At 35.3% G+C, this 12333-nt stretch overlaps 1 protein-coding gene across 6 annotated transcripts in view; it reads left to right on the forward strand.

Moving 5' to 3' along the window:
- The window catches only part of EFR3A (EFR3 homolog A), a 110313-nt gene that overhangs the window by 26393 nt on the left and 71587 nt on the right, over window positions 1-12333 (forward strand). For 4 of the 6 annotated variants that reach the window (XM_030794966.1, XM_030794961.1, XM_030794962.1 and 1 more), the window contains exon 2: window positions 10345-10421. In XM_030794966.1, coding sequence (XP_030650826.1) covers window positions 10345-10421 — 77 coding nt within the window. Of the gene's footprint in view, window positions 1-10344; window positions 10491-12333 lie in introns of all 6 variants that reach the window. The other 2 variants (XM_030794965.1, XM_030794963.1) reach the window with 1 other exon arrangement.

A 12333-nucleotide genomic window follows, 5' to 3' on the forward strand; every position in this document is an offset into this window, starting at 1 on the left:
ATTGCAGACTGCAGATCTGAAGGAGAAACTCTTAAGAGGTTGTTTATTCATTCATTGAACAAATAGATATTGAGCTCTTACCATATGCTGGGTGGACATTGTGCAGATGGTGCAGATATAGATTTGGTGCTTATGTTTTAGAGCCTACTAGGTTCCTTTTTCCAGACTGATGAGTAAAATAAGTCACTTTTCCTCTTATAGCAGAAGTCTTCTCTAGGGAAGATAGGAACAGATGAATAGAATAGTTTATCCAAAGGTATAACCTGTTCTCTGGCCATTGCATGTAAAATAATTCCCAAGGACTGATAATTTTAAGAACACGATGGAATGAAATGCGGAGAAACATATCAGCACAATCTTAAGAGAAATTTCAAAGGTCTGGTCATGTTTTAGAAAAACGTGGAAAATTTGATCATGATAATTTCACTTTTCCTTTACTATACTTGAAATATTTGGCTTAGGGTTTAGTCCTGATTTATTTCTGACATGAGTCTGCCAAGTATTCATTTATACAAGTTACTTAGAAAATCTACTCCCTAATGAGGTCTGGTGGCAGCATTTGAAAATAATGGGGAAATTCTAGTGGTCTTAGCCACAAATACCAGCTCCCTGTTGCCAGTGATAGGTCTTTATCACATCAGCATCTCCTGTGAAGTCTTTTCTGAATGTCATAACATTCATTATTTTTCTCACTCATTTGGTCTCCTGGTTCTTTATAGTGCTATTTATGATTCAGTTATTGTAATATAAAAGATGATCTTATGAGGTGCAGCCTATATTATAACTTACCTATTGCATAACTTAGATAAGGACGGTTTCCCGAATACCTGAAGTACACAATAAGAAAAAGTCATATGCTAAATTCTCTACATCATTATACAAGGGGAGTGGTTCTTTAGAGCAGTGGCTCCCGAATGAATGTGAGTGTGCATGAGGGCCATGGTGGGAGGGGGAGGCTTATTTTTAGAAAGAGGAATTCTGGTATCCCATCCCAGGGATTGATTCAGAAGGTCCTGGGTTGGGGGCAGAGAGTATTCACTTTTAAAAGTACTCTAGAAGATTCTTCTTCAGAGAGCTCATAGGCCACCCTTAGAGAAGCATTGTACTATGGAAACATAGTTTGCTTTGATTGTATTTATTCCAAGGCAACCTTGTATGATTAAAGAATAAATACAAACAGAGAAGATTTTTATGAATGTTGATTTTGTTAGGGAGTTAGAAGTTGTGGTAATTGTTTCTTAGAGATGTGTTAATGTTAAACGTTTGATAGGCAAATCAGTATAATTAGGTATATATAGTTATACCCAAAGACTGAGGGTAAATCCAGTCATTTCCTATTATTATTATTTTGTTTGCATCTAGCTTTGTTTTTAGTAAAGGAACTGTGTATTTTGTTTTCTGTAATGTTGGTTTCTTACAATCTTGATATAAAACTTCTTGGTATCAGGAACCAGTTGTATGAATATTTGCAAATTTCACAATGCCTTATATGTGGTAGACATTTTATAAAACATTTTCATTACAAATGTTGAGTAAATGAGCTTTCTATAAAAATTGTTGCATTATTTGATACATGGTATTATGGTTATAGTTATTATATATGAAAAAAAGCCAGGTAACATCTTAGGGTTTTTCATTTGTTTTACTGGTCTTCCATGTTTCTTTTTGTCTTTATCTTTATCTGCCCTGACTGGATTGTTGCTGCTTTTCTTCATTTTGCAGCTGTAGCTGAAAATTGACTATTTGATACCTTTAGACATGTTCCAATACGCAGGAGAATAAGTAGGATTATCCTGGCTCCTGGTTTGCCTGGGGTGGTCAAAGTTTATGCCACTGATCCTGGCATAATTAATGATAGCACCCCCCAGCCACTCTCAAAATGCCAAATTATATAAATTCCTCTGAAGCTTGAAATCATGTAAATAAGTGATTTGCAAGTTGAGTTCTTGCCTTCACATATTCTTGCCACAATCCCATTTTTTGTTGTACTAATGTTATTGGTTCTTTCTGTATTTTGATTTCTAATTGTGAGTATTTTGGAGACCCCCTAATTTGAGGTGTCTTTATTTTTTATGAGAATTTTTCTGTTTTGTATGTGGAATTTTTAATTTACCTTAATAGTATTTTTAAACTATAGAAGGTTTTAGTTGTCTCAAAATAATTTCTTCTTTTAAAATGGTTTAGAAATCAGTGACAGACAGTTCCTGGGTCATTAGCTTATGTTCAAGCATTGATATAACAAAAGCAGTTTTCAAAAAGACATTTAACAATGTTCCTTGGTGTTCCATGAATATTTATTCAGGTTGTTAAAAGTCCTTTACAGGAAATATTTAGCTTATAAATAGGCTGATAAAAGGGAAGCTGTAAGTTCAGTTTCTTTTGTCCTCTTAGTATTAAAGGAAGCTGTTACCAGAAACACAGATCTCAGTTTTTAAGGTAAAATACTCCTATACATGTTGGCTAGCTTTGTTACTTTGTGTATTTACCAAGATTTTCTCTGAGACATGGAAGTAAGTTCCTATAGCAAGCTCCAAAGATATCGATTGATTGGTTGAAATGTACTCTATAAATGGAAACTGTCTCCATAATGACTTTACCAACTGTTTCCCTACAAATATAGGGAAACACTTTTATTTTTGCCAACAACTGCTTTTGTTAGACTGCATTTTAGTAGGACTCTTAGAACATGTTAGTGCTTAGTACTATTATAAATTCACTCTCAGTTCCATTATAAATTGTGGATAGTCTGATTTGCCTTACGCCTTTCCTCTGTTTTTCTCCCTCTTAATCATGATCCCTAACATTGTCTTAGACCACTACATAATTACTACGCTCTTCTAAAACATATTAATTATGCAAAGTAAATTTCAATGTGATAGTACTATGGTTTGCATTAAAGAAGAAAGTCACTGCTTACATCTTTTTAAAAAAACAGTTACAACAATGAAAATGTTCTTTTTTTAATTCTAAGAGTACTACTGACATTGTAGAAGACATTAGTCAATCTTTTGTATATTAAAAAAGGAATCACTTACTGTTTCAGTTTTTATTTTTGCATCATTTGATTACTTACCTCTGTAGATTGGGACACTGGGGTGGTATAGTCTTCTTGCCAAGACTTTTCCCCCTGAGCACATTGAAGATGGTCAGTGACATGCAGGGTCCAGGGAGATGGTCTTGAAAATAGGGATGAACCATGCAGTGTTGTACAGTGGTGGGGCAGAGGTATGAGTACTTTTCTCTCCTGGTTGCAGCTCTGGTTTCTCTTTCATCCATTGGGTTGTTTCCTATTTTGCGAACTAAGCCAGGATCAGATGAAATGAAAAGGGAATTATATTATCTGATTTTAATATTTGTGTTAATTTTTTTTCAAATGATGATTCTAGAAGCTTTTCGAATGAAATCTCTCAGAATAATATTTTCCAAAAGCCGGGATTATTCTGTATTTTATTGCTCTTGTCTTTGCGTAACTCTGCTGAGTAATATTTAATTTTTTTCCAATAAATATGGTAATACACAATAAAGTTAAATTGACATGTAAGTCAATTATTACTAATAAGTAGGATAATGTCTAAAATTAAAACTTTTTAAATTAAAAATTGTAATAGTGGGAAAAAATCAGATATAAACCAGTTAATTGCCTCAGGAAAAAAAGGTGCTGTTTTTTTTTCTACAGTTTCCCACAATTGTTTGGAGAAGTGTACAAGAGTTTGGTCTGTGTTATGCCTGTTATAGAGCAAAGTATTGCAATGTAAGGAGAAGACCATCTTTTAAAACAGATTTGGAGCTTTAATTCTATTTACTTTTTGTTGTCCTCTTTTCCATAAGGTTTATGTGCCTAGGAATTAAAAACAAGTAGTGAAATTGAGACTGAAAGGAGAGAAGGTATACGATTATATGTGGAAAGAATCATGTAATAAAATACTCCTCTAATGGATTAAAATCCTTTTAAAAGGAACACTTTTCTGAAGATAATTTTGTTCCCTTTCTTTTGACCCCATATCTAATTAGTCACCAAACTCTTTTCATTTGTCCCACTTTTCTTTCAAAGCTCTGGGACACTAGAATATGCATTTTGTTTTTCCCATGTGCCATCCTGCCTAGTGTTGCTTGTGTTGTTCCATTTGATTACAGTTGTCCTTTACTGTCTCTAGTTTATTCCTATAGTTCAGTCTTACTCGTTCTTCACGGTAGTCCTCAGTATCCAGTTCAAGTTCCATGTCCTTGGTAAAACCTCTTTTCACTTTAGCCACAAGTTGTTTTCTCTCTCCTCTGAACCTCTGTGGTGCTTACGGCCACGCAGTCTATTTGACATTGGAGAGCCTTTGTCCTAAAATGTCCAACTTTTGTTTTAAAACTTAATTTTTAAACCTTTGTCTTTTAAAGTATGTAGTCACCTTTTAAGTCCTTGTAGTTGTCATTTGTAGCATAGTGTGCTAAAATAACACCTATATTACAGGCTTTATAGATAATACATGTGTGTATGTGTGTGTGTATATATATATATATAAATACAGAATTATATATAATGTGTGTGTGTGTGTGTGTATGTGTATTGCTCTTTGGGTAGCTCTGTTGAGTAATATTTAATTTTTTTCTGATAAGTATGATAATATGCAGTACACATACATATTTAGCTTTACTGCATATTACATGTATGTGTATATACACACACATACACACATATGTAAATTATTTTGGTACCTGGAAAGGATATGTGTGAGTGGAACTGTAATATTGCTAAATATTTTTGATTGTATGAAGTAAATGTCTTGTTATGACATCAACTGAATGAGTAACTTGACTTTTAGTTTTAACCTTGGAGGGAATATATGTGAGGCAGACTCTTTTAAAGGGTTTTGGACACCACAGAGCTAGAGTTCTTGAAGTGGTTAATTTTTAAAATCTTCTAATAGAAAGTCCGTCTCTTTTCACCTTGATTACTGGTGGCCTCTGCTAGACCTAAAAATAAAGCATGAATTGTTCAAAGTGATTCATTTGACATTGTCATCTGTTTATTGGAAAAATCATATCATTCTGGCACTTATTTAGTGTTTTATGGTGGACAGTGTACTTTATTGATTTTTATAGCATATAGGAGCAGATGTTAAACTCACTTTATATTTTGTTTCCTTATTTATTTAGGAAAAAGCATTTTTATAAATGTCTGCTTTATGCCTCACATGTATAACAATGAGTAAGATATATGGGCTTTGCATTTGAGGGATTCATATTCTGGTGGTGAAGACAGACACATATATGTAAATAAGAGCAGTAGATTGTTACAGGTGCTATGATAGAAATATATAATGAGGGCATGAAGGACCAAACTCCAGTAATCTTAGGCACTGTCATTTAAAAGTGTGAAATCTAGTGAGCCATACAAATCTAGTGAGTCAGTGAATTTCTATTGTTACATGTAAGAATTAAATGAGAGAATTGCTACATAGAACGTATAGATACTCTTATTGTATGCTTTTATAGATTATGAAACAAACTTAATTCAAAGCCATACAGTTTCCATAATATTATATTAATACAATCTAAGCATTCTTCATCTCCAGTGACAGTGTTACTAAGCATTTTTGTTTTGGAGGATAGCTTTATCTCAAGTAGCCAGTGGCATGGTGGCAGTTAGTAGTGGAGACATCAATATTTCCAGTTAAATTATCATTGAATAATATAGTCCCTTGAAAGTGGAAGTTGCTTATTTTTAAAGGGGTCTTTTTTTTTTTTTAATGATCCAAGTCCCCAAATTTATAGAGTTGCATAGGAAAGCAAATGTTATCACAATCCAGAAGTACTCACTGGTCAACCAACCACTTACAATATTGGTTCCCAGTATTCAGAATTCTCCTAGTACCTTTGAATGCCTGCGTGCCTAATCCACACTATCAGCTTCACCTTGAGTTTCTCTATGCAGCTGCTCAAGTCCTTCTATGAATGCCTCTTTGAGACAGGATGGATTGGAAATTAGCTCTAATACCTCATTTTCGAAGGAGGAGGATGTTTCCTCTTCTAGAGGTCAATTGGCATCACTACTGTTTAGGGACTAAGAGGCATTGCTGAATCTATATGAGAATGATGTTAGGGGAGCAAAGGAGAAGAATTTTCTTGGGGTGTTGAGTGGAAAAAACAAACTGCTTGCTGCTTCTACTATACTGTCACAACACTGAACGCTTCTATGATCAGATGTGTGGGAGATTTTCCCTAAGCACCAAGCCAGCGGTTCCCCAGCTGGGTGTCCTCTAACGTAATTCAGTTCTTAGCAATATTTACCTGGAGGTGGTGTCACAGCCCACAGGTTGAGGGCTGTGTCCCACAGGACTGCCTCCCCCCGCCCCCCTCCTCCCCAGCACACACACACACTCACATACACACACACACACTCTCTCTGTCTCTGTCTGTCTCTCAAGATGCCAGTTGGAAGCCCCAGGTTGTTTTACCTGTGCTTCTGCTAGCTATAAATCAGGATTCCCACACTCCCTCCTTGGGCTCAGCTAATTTTCTAGAGTGGCTCACAGAACTTAGGGAAATACTTTACTTACATTTACCAGTTTATTATAAAGGCTATTAGGAAGGAGACAGATGAACAGCCAGATGGAAAAGATGCATAGGTCCAAGTATGGGAGAAGGAGTGAGGAGCTTCTATATATATTTGCTCCAGGTAAGTCACCCTCCGGGAACTTCCATGTGTCCAGCCACCTGGAAGCCCATCCACACCCAGTCTTTTTGGTTTTTTTTTTTTATAGAGGCTTCACTATAAAGGTGCAATTAATTAAATCATTGGCCACCCGTAACCAACTTAACTATCAGCGCCTCCCACATCCTTAGAAGTTAGGGGTTGTGGCTGAAAGTCCCCATCCTCTGGTCATGCCTTGGTCTTTACTGTGACTAACCCACACCAGAAGCTATCCTTGAGCCCCCAACCATCAGTCAACTCATTAGTATGCACAATGACACTTGGCACTTTGGAGAACCTAAGGCTATCAGAAGCTATTTGTTAGGAAATGGGAAGACCAAATATATATTTCACAATATCACAGATGTCTTTAAAGAAATGTTACTTCAGGAGTATGTAAAATTTACTCATAAAAAAAAGCTTACTAAGTGTGTTTAGGTGGCTTCTACACTCCAGGCACTTTTTATGTATTATTAATTTAATACCCTTAACTGTGAGAAGTAGGTAGTAGGATTTTCTTGTTCACTGACTAAGGCTCAGAGAGCTGTATTGAATAGATTACTCCTGAGCCTATGTGTACACTACTATAATATTCAGCCTGGCACTTTTTTGGTTATAATTTATCCACTGTGTCTAAATTCTATTTTCCCAAAGTTATCCCACTTGAGCCTTCCTATTTCATATTCTTCTAGTGTATCATAATCAGAGTTCTGAATTCCACATGCTGTAGGAGGAGAATAGTGGATAGTTTTCTCTTTTATGTGCTGGAATTAATTTATTTTTACTGATAATAGTATTTATTGAATATTTCCTAGGTGACAAACACTGCAAAGGCACTAGACATACAATTGGGGAAAAGAACTGCAATATAGAATTAAATTTAAAGGAAGAATTTATATTGCTTAGACTTGCCAGTTGTTAGAGACTTTCTGTGATATGCTTATCCCCCCCCCCCCCTTTTTTTTTCTTTTGGGAAAGAGGAAGTTGGGAAGAGGTCAAAAATATATTAGTTTTGGGACCCAAGTGAGTTTGTTGGAAGGGATCAGAAGCTAGGATGAGGAGGAACTAAAGGAATGCCTTAAGAAAAGGGGGTATAAGTAGGCTTGCTTTCTTATTTAACCTGTATGAAAAACCTACTTTTATTAAGCCAGCAATATAAGTACTTTAATAGTATCTTATTTAAGCTAGTTGGCTTTGCTAGCAGAACTTGATATGGATATTATCAAGTTCTTGATAGCTTTATATTTGATGTCAGTGACAAGTTAGATAAGTTACAGTACTTCTGTGCCCTCTGCTAATTAATTAGAAGTAAAGTGAACTAGGCACTTGCTGAACAGTAGGTCAAAGGATCTAGAGTCAGAAAGATCTACTAGAAAATAGTCTGATACAACATGAAGGACTATGTTCAGGTACCTGCAGCTGAACTCGAAAAGCCTTATGAATTTACTTCAACAAGGGAGTCACCTACATTTCTATACTTGAGTAGGTCCAATGATTTTATTTTACTTGTTCTTGTAATATTTATAAGTAGAGTATTCTTATTTATTTAAACGTCTAGTAATTTCTTTTGTGATTATTATTGCCAGTTATTTCAACTTTACATTGTCTTTGATATAATTTTATAAAAACCTGAAATTGTAAATGAAAAATTTTAACCTATATGCCTTCTTTATAGTGGGTAGTTTTTTATTTTTAGTAAGTGGTCAAAAAGGTGTTTTTGTTTTGTGTTGGGCCTTCTGAGAAACTCACTGTGATCGTTTATTTCCCTATATGGCACTGCATCCCTCATCTGTTAGGCACACACATTTCTGCAATTATGTTCATTGGTCATGATTTATAGAAGGTTAAAATATTTAAAGTAATTTAGAAATTTGCTGGTGCTTGAGTTTAGTGTGGCAGTTACTCTTTGAAATTATCACGTCTGGGTTGGAATTGCAGTTCCTCAGATCCTCCCCAGCTGGGTGTTACTGGACGAAATTGGCCTCTCTAAGCTGGTCTCCTCACTTATCCAATGGAGATGATCATAACCCTCAGAGAGTTGCTATAGGAGTGAGTGAATAATGTTGTAACATCCTTAGTACAGTGCTGCACACGTCATCTTCAGAAAATGGTAATTGTCTCTCCTGCTACTGATACAGTTATGGTTGTGAACCATATGTAAAATTTATTGTGATTTTTAAATTATGGGCTTACAACAAAGATTTTTATGCTATTGGAAATCCTATCTTAAGGGCCCTTGATCATCATCTGCTTACCCTGATTGTAATACTCCTCTTACTGCATTACTAATAATAGCTACCATTTTATTGAGTGCTTGCTTAATAAGAGCTTTATCTACAATTTTATTTAATTCTCATTATTATGAAGAAGGCATTATTACATCTATTTTTACTGATGGGGAAACTTGAGTGTAGTAAGACAAAGTAACCCACCCAGCCCAGCTGGACGGAGGGAGACTGATGAACTTCCGATCTGTCTATTCCAAAGCCCGTGTTCTTTAAACCCATGGCTGTCCACTAGACACTTCACCATTTGCTTATCTGTCTCTCCTGGTAAACCTAAGCTTCCCAAAAGTGGGAACTGGACATTGTTTGCATTCCAATCTTACATTTATATTTCAAGCTCTTTTAAACTAAAAGCAGTGTATAGTGTATAACATCAGAAATATTAATGTAAGTGAAACTTAATAGCTTATTAAGAATCTTTCTTATTGAAAATAACAAAGTTTCCCATTCTTATAGTAAACTTGAGGCATTAGGACTTGTTTTTTAGATGTATGGCCAGTCTGTGCCATGCTAACAACTTGAATTTACTATATTTGGCTTTGCATTAGTGTTCACTAAATACTCACTTAATCTTCTTTTCAGGTTATAAGCTTCTTTCATCATTGCAATACAGGACCTGGCTCAGTGCTTGTGTGCTTAATACATATTTGATTTTAATTTATTTCAGTGTCAGTATTAATGTTGATCTGAAGTGTTTTTAGATTATTTCAGTTGTTTGGGATTCATCAGTGAGCAAAACAATAATCCCTGCCTTCATCTGAGTTTGTCCTGGTGAGGGGGCACAAATGAGGACCAGTAAACACAATAGAAAGTTTATTTAATGTGTTAGGTGATAAGTGCTATGTGAAAAAGAAGGTAGAGCAGGGTAAGGGTGGTCAGAGAGGCATAGATGAAGAATTGAAGAAGGTGACAGAGTTATTAGAGCTGTTAGTAGATACTTGGGCATGCCTCAGGCAGAGGGAACAGTGAGAGCTAAGATCCAAAGGAGGGGGCCTAGCTGGTTAGAATTAGCCGGGAGACCACTGTGGCTGGAGTAGAGTGGATTGGGACAGGTGGGTGGGGGTATGTCGGAGTTGTGGGGAGATGACATCAGAAAGGAGGTAAAGGGGGCACGGATGATGTTTTCACTTTGTCAGATGAATTTGGCAGGATGTGTATGCATGTTACATAAAAATTCTTAGAAGCTGCGTGTCTTTGGAGTAAGGATAAGAAATTTAACTTTGTCTTTTCTTAATCATTGATTACATTTGTATGTCTTTATTTGTGACAGTTTGAACTTTGTATTTTATATAGCCTATTAATATTCAGAAACTTTAATTTCCAGGTCAGTTTACAATATTAATAATCTCTATATTTCTTGTTTTCTTTTTTAAACAGGAGTATGCTGCTGCTGTTCCGCTTTGCGTCCTCGCTACAAACGCCTGGTGGACAACATATTCCCTGAAGATCCAAAAGTAATTTGATCTACATCTACTGATCCTTCTCTTTGCTGACCCATTCTGCCCCCCGCTGACCTCCCTAAGGTTTCCCTAATTTCATTTCTCTACTTTTACCCTTACATCTCATCATTTATACTACTTTTTTATACTTTTTTTTAACTCTTAAATGACCCATGCATGCTTGTCTAGTTTTCAGATTCTTTTAGTAGATTAGGCACAAATCTGGAAAAATGGACAGTTGATGTTCTTTTATAGTTTATATAGTGTCTAAGTAACACTGTCTCATTAATTTATGTTCATTAATTTATGAACCAGTGCCATATTATTTAAACTAAGTGCTCACGATACCACTGTTAACAGAGAGAAGGTTTTTTGCTCTCATTATGCACATATGTAAGTAAACTGGTAATTACAATTTGTTGTAAAAAAAAAATGTTGTCCTAGACAAATGAAGTATGGGCTGTTCCTGGAGTAGATAGGAGTGATACCCAATTTGGGTTGAGGAGAAGAAAGCCTGGAGGAAATAAAATCTAAGCTAAGATCCAAAGAGTAAATAGGGATTGACCACACAGTTTTTAGAAGAGAACTGAGAGGTAAAGAAAGATTGTTTCAGGCAGAGTTTTTCTTTTTACTTAAATACTATTTAATTTTTTTATAACAATTATTTTATTTGTGAAGATTACTGGTTTCAAAGCAACTGGTTGGGGTGATTTTGTTTCACATTGCCTCAACTTTTCTAAGACTTCTGTAGTCTCATGTTAAATGAATATGAACAAAAAAAAAGTTACATGGCTTTTGACTTCCAAAATTTGCTTTATTTGAAAATGTAACAAACTGTATAAAACTTTTGGTTATCTTAACATTAACTTAATGTTGATATATCTTATTTTTAACCAAATCTGTTTAAACATTCAGTTATGTAGAGGAGGTTAATCAATTAAATATTATTGGCCACATATCAATTAAATATTAATATGCCACAAATTATCCAGGATATCTGGCATATTAAAAACCCTAAGATACGGTACTGCCTTGAAGGACCTTTCCATCCAGTAACTGACATAAAGCAGAAACATACTAAATATGAAATTACAATGCATAAATCGTAAGTAAAATGCTAAGTAAATCAGGTGGAAGGTTTTTGCCTCTAAAGCAGGGAGGTATCACTATGGGTTGGGAACCTCCGGGAAGCATTCACAGAGGAAATGAGATTTGCTGAGTTTTGAAGGATGTATACCATCTGGAGAGGTAGACAAGATTAGTCTCTTTATTGCAAGTGAGGGGAAAGAGAAAAGACATGGGAAAGCAAGGCATATATTTGAAGCCTAGAGCAAGTTATCCATCAGACTTCAAGCGAAGGTTTATATAACCTAATTGTAGAGTGTAAGGGTGGTAATCATGTTGACCATGATTTCTCATTTGAAATTTCAGATGTTATCAGTTAGTAGACTGAATATACAAATAATTATTTTCCTGAGAAGTCTGGGACATATGGTTACTGAAGGTAAGGTGGAGGCCAGGTTTTAGAGGATTGTGAATGACAAGCAAGGCCTCTACTTTAGTCACTTTAACTCGTAGGCAGTGAGGGAGCTTCGGACACTTGATCATTGAAATGACCACAGGTAAATTAGAGAAAGAATCCTTATTTTTGCCAAGGATTTATATAAGATTTGTTTAAATAGCAATCTTTAAAATAAGATTTTAAAAAAGGAAAAGATCTACATGAACCTTGAATACATATGACAAACATTACTCAATTTGCCATATTTCATATTTTTAATTTATTAAAACAAACAGATCTTGTGATACATCCGTAATGGGTCAGATAGTAGGTACCCAAATGCAGAAGCAAACATATCATAGTCCCTGCCTTGAAAGAGAAATCTAGTAAGGGGGACAGATAAACAGTTTCTTAAAATTAGTAGCT

The sequence above is a fragment of the Nomascus leucogenys genome, chromosome 16, assembly GCF_006542625.1.
Source record: "Nomascus leucogenys isolate Asia chromosome 16, Asia_NLE_v1, whole genome shotgun sequence".
Classification (NCBI taxonomy): domain Eukaryota; kingdom Metazoa; phylum Chordata; class Mammalia; order Primates; family Hylobatidae; genus Nomascus; species Nomascus leucogenys.